At 36.0% G+C, this 4,387-nt stretch overlaps 1 protein-coding gene across 1 annotated transcript; it reads left to right on the plus strand.

The window, feature by feature from the left end:
* Nucleotides 1-475: 475 nt before the first annotated feature.
* LOC113757309 lies at nt 476-2,608 on the plus strand. The gene is made up of 2 exons (XM_027300667.1): nt 476-540; nt 1,272-2,608. Exon 2 carries the CDS (start codon nt 1,277-1,279, stop codon nt 2,606-2,608), a length of 1,332 nt encoding a protein of 443 aa, XP_027156468.1. The 5' UTR covers nt 476-540; nt 1,272-1,276.
* The last annotated feature ends 1,779 nt before the right edge of the window (nt 2,609-4,387 follow it).

Genomic DNA, 4,387 nt, shown 5'->3' on the forward strand with positions numbered 1-4,387 from the left:
AAAAAAAAAAAAAAAAAAAAAAGAGAAAGGGGGCACTGTATCAATCCGGCCAACAATCCGGCCAAATTTAGGCCGGATTAAAGGCCGGATTGAGAGGAAAAATCGAAAGAAAAAAAAAAAAAAAATTTGTGGCTACTGGCCAGTATCCGGCCGATAATCCGGCCGAATATCCGTCCGGAAACTGGCCGGATTGTGGCCGGTTTTGCGCACTAAAGGGAATCCGCGCGCGGATTCCCTCATTTCTTTTCTTCCTCCTTTCTTCAACCTCCACACACACTCACACCTTGAACACACACTACTCCTAAAAACCCTCTTTTCACCATCCAATCTCCAAACTAAATACACCAAAACATTTCTCTTTTCCTTGTGAGTTGATTCCATAGCTTAAATTCCTTCAAAAACAAGTTCTAATTCGGATTTGAGCTTGAGAAGAACAAGGGTTTCAAATTTTTGAACTCTTCATTTGGGTTCAAATTGGAGTGAAATTTTTGGGGGTTTCTTCACCATTTGCACCATTAATCATCTACCAACAAGTTTGAGGTAACAAATCTTCACCAAATGTTATCATTTGAATTTTGTCAATTTTCACTTTTTCCTATTTTTGGGCAATTTCGAATTTTTTTTCATTTTGTGAAGTTTGATGCTTTTTATGATGTTATTGAGCTTATTGATGATTATTGGTGATGTTTAACTCATGGGTTTGAGATTATTTGGTGAATTTAGCAATTTTAAGCTAATCTTGAGGATTACTTTGATTTGATCATTATTAGCTAATTTTTTTTTTTTTTTGGGGCAATTGGATTGAAGAAAATTGTATGAGAGTAATGGATTGGTCTAGGATATTTACATGCTAAATTTAGGCTTAATTAGCTTATCCTTTGATTTTTGGCATGTTTATTCTAGAAAATTTGATTAAAGTTGAATTAATGACCTTTTTAAGTCTAAACTCATGGTTAAGGTGCTTTTTAGCATTTCATTATGCTTATTTAGGTCATTAAGTTGGGAATAAGTTGTGTGATTGTTTAATTGCTTTCTCTACCTATTTGGACATTTTATGCTTAAGTGTTTTATTTGGAAAAAAATGAAAGAAGCATTTGTTGTTGATAATCAATTGTAAAGTCTTGCTTGTGAAGTTAATTGCTAATTATTATGTGAGTAAGTTGATAAGATTGGCTAATTAAAGATAAAGAGGTAAAAGTGAATGAGTTTTCATTATCTTTACTTAGCAATGTACCTATTAAATGAAGTTAACATTTAATAATTTTAATTAGGTACAATGGCTCGCACTAAGAAAGGTGCAGTGAAATCTCCTCCTCCTAACAAGAGAGGAGAAGCTTCGACGTCTAGACAACCGCGCTTGAAAAGAAAAGCAAGTAGACGTCTACAGCTTGAGGACGAGCCATCATCTGGAGAGGATACTCAACAACAAGAGGAACAAGATGCACAAGGGGACCAAGAGGAGGAAGTCCCTTATGATAAGTCGCGCTTCACCTCCGCCGAAAATGAAGCTTGGTACAATGCTAGGAGGGGAGCTAAGGTATTGGTGGAAAAGGATGTCACCTCGGATGCCGAGGAGGTCTACCATCTCAAGGCCTCCTTTGCCAAATTGGGATGGGAAAATTTCTTTAACATCCCAAACTTCTATTATGAGGAGCTTGTCCGAGAATTCTATGCAAATGTGGAGGACAAGAAGGTTTTTCACTACGACACGGAGGTGATTACTAGTACAGTGCGAGGGAGAAAAGTTCGAGTCCATAGAGCTGATTTGGAGCGCTATCTTCATGTTTCGGATGTGGGGCGCAAGGTAGATTTGAAGAAAGCCTTCAAACCCAATGATTTGGACTCTTGGAACATGCTAGAGGCACTTGTACGTTTGGGGGTTGAGTACAAGGCTACTCGAACGACGGGGCGATATTCGGTATTGACTTCATCATTTCCGGAGTCGCAACGTCTCCTTATTTACCTATTTGCCGCCAATATCATTCCGAGGGCAAGTGGAACCAATGAGGCGCGCACAAGTGACATCTATTTCTTGGATAAAATGAAGCATGGCTTAGGAAACATCCAAGGCATTCCATTGGGAAGCATTATCACCAACCACATGTGGGCTGTGGTTCGCAGTAACGACATCAAACATGCTTTCCCGTATCCTCGGTTCTTGACCTTCGAGTTTCAAAGGGTTGGAGTGGATTTTTCTAACGCTTTCCCTACAGGTCTCAAGAAGAAGGACGTCTTTACATTGGATTTTTGCAGGTTCATTTTGAAGAGTAAAGACGGCGGTGGTCCTTCAACTCAAGGAGGTGCTCAAGGGGACATTAGGCAAGAGGAGGAAGTTGAAATTGAACGAATTGAAGGGGCTCAAGGGGTTGAGACAACTACCCCGCCGGTCTCAAATGAACCGTCTTCCTCACGGCCTCCAACCTCACCTCAAGACACTCGGTCGTTTTTCAAGAAGATAATGGACAAGCTGCTTTGTGTCGAGGCTGAGGTAAAGAAAAGCCGCCAAGAGAATAAGCGGAATTCCGAGCGTCTTCGTCGCATCGAGACCAAGCTGGGTATTGAAGCTCCTCCGACTCCACCATCGTCACCTGACCAAGCGACTACTTGAGGGAGTGCTCGTCTTGCAGAAATGTTTTTTTTTTCTTTTCTGTAGTATTTGTGATGTTTTTAGTGATTTTCTTTATTTCTTTTTTGTGAACTAATCCAAGTGATCTTTATCTCTATTGTGATGATAGTGATTCGGACTACTAAAAGTTGGAAATTCATCACTTGGACATGGATTCGGATTGCGCAAGTTCAATTGAGCAGTATTTTCTTTTACTCTTTATTTATTTTCCTTTTTTCACATTGAGGACAATGTGAAGTTTAAGTGTGGGGGAGGAAAGTATTGAACTTGCATTTACTTGCTAGGTGATGATATTTTGTGGATTTAAATGCTTAGAAATGTTGGAATTGTGTTTGAAATGCTTGCCATGTGGATAATTGCTTGAAATTGGGTTTGTTGGCAGGGAGTTTTCATCCATTTATAAGGAGAAACTCTGTCAAAATTTTTCTAAAATCTTTTCCAATATTTCACTATGGCCCAAAAGTTCTTCAAATTTTTGCATTTTCATTCAAAAAGGGCTAATTGTTCCAACCTTAAGTGTTTAATTCTTCCAATTGTTGAAACTTTATATGTATTTTGGAAAGTTTAGTCCTCATTTAACTTGAAAATGATTATTATGCAATTAGGATTTTTACATTTTAGAAAGTATATTGGATAAAGTGAGGAAAATTATGCCTATAATTTTACATGTTTAATGAGATTTCTTCTCTTTACTTAATTTTGCAAGTAAGTAATTGATATAGTCGATAAAGGTTATACTCCTCCTGTGATTATTTTTATATATTTTTTCTATGAGGGAAAAATAAAAAAAATAATAAAAAAATAATAAAATAAAAAAAAAAAGAAGAGAAAAAAAGAAAATAAAAGAAAGTAAATAAAAATTGTTCTACTCCAATGATTCACCTACCGAGTAACCGGGGGTTGGCATCTACAAATGTCGACATTCGCGTAAAAAGGTACTTGAATTAAGAGTATGCATAGCAACTTGAATAAGTGAAATGTTGAGTAACCGGGGATCTTCACCTAAAAGTGTCGATGTTCGCGTAAAAAGGCATTTTCACTATTTAAGTAAAAATTAGTATGAATAAATCCCTCTTAGTTATAGAATTTTGAGAAAAAGATGATTATAGGAGGAGGAAGGCTATAAATTGACTATGTGATTTGCTTATTTGTAAAATTAAGTTAGGGTAAGAGATTAAGTTTAACTTGTTGAATTTAGGGTATAATTATCTTTCCTTTACTTGATATTATGAGTATTTAGTGTAAATTGAATAATTGTATAATGATTATTTTCCAAGTCTTGAGGAATTAAATTGGACAAAGTGCATATATTGTTTCACCTCTTGAATCATTGCATTTGATTATGTGTGAATTGCTTGAGGACAAGCAATGATTTAAGTGTGGGGGAGTTTGATAAGTGACTAATTTACGTAATAATTGTATGATATTTTATATTATTTTTAGTCACTTTTGTTATATTATTGGAAGAAAATGAATTATTTTGGCTATAATTGGTGAATAAATGTTTTTAAGTGATTAAATGAGGTTTTTATCACTTTTTACTTGGATTTTGTGTATTTTGACAGTTTTGATGCATTTTCGTATTTCGGCTATAACTTGAGCTACAGTGATCGGATTAAGATGATTCTTGAACCAATTTGAAGATAAGAGATAGATCTACAACTTTGGTGAAGACATCTAAATCCAGTTTGAAGGTTTTCCAGGTCAAAATGCCGAATTACAATAGCAAATTTCTACTGGTCGAAACTGGAACAGGGCAAT

This window comes from Coffea eugenioides, unplaced genomic scaffold (assembly GCF_003713205.1).
Source record: "Coffea eugenioides isolate CCC68of unplaced genomic scaffold, Ceug_1.0 ScVebR1_2944;HRSCAF=4069, whole genome shotgun sequence".
Classification (NCBI taxonomy): Eukaryota; Viridiplantae; Streptophyta; class Magnoliopsida; order Gentianales; family Rubiaceae; genus Coffea; species Coffea eugenioides.

What these genes read in the sequence shown, in the direction of transcription:
- LOC113757309 (XM_027300667.1), top strand. Translation starts at nt 1,277, where the DNA reads ATGGCTCGCACTAAGAAAGGTGCAGTGAAATCTCCTCCTCCTAACAAG.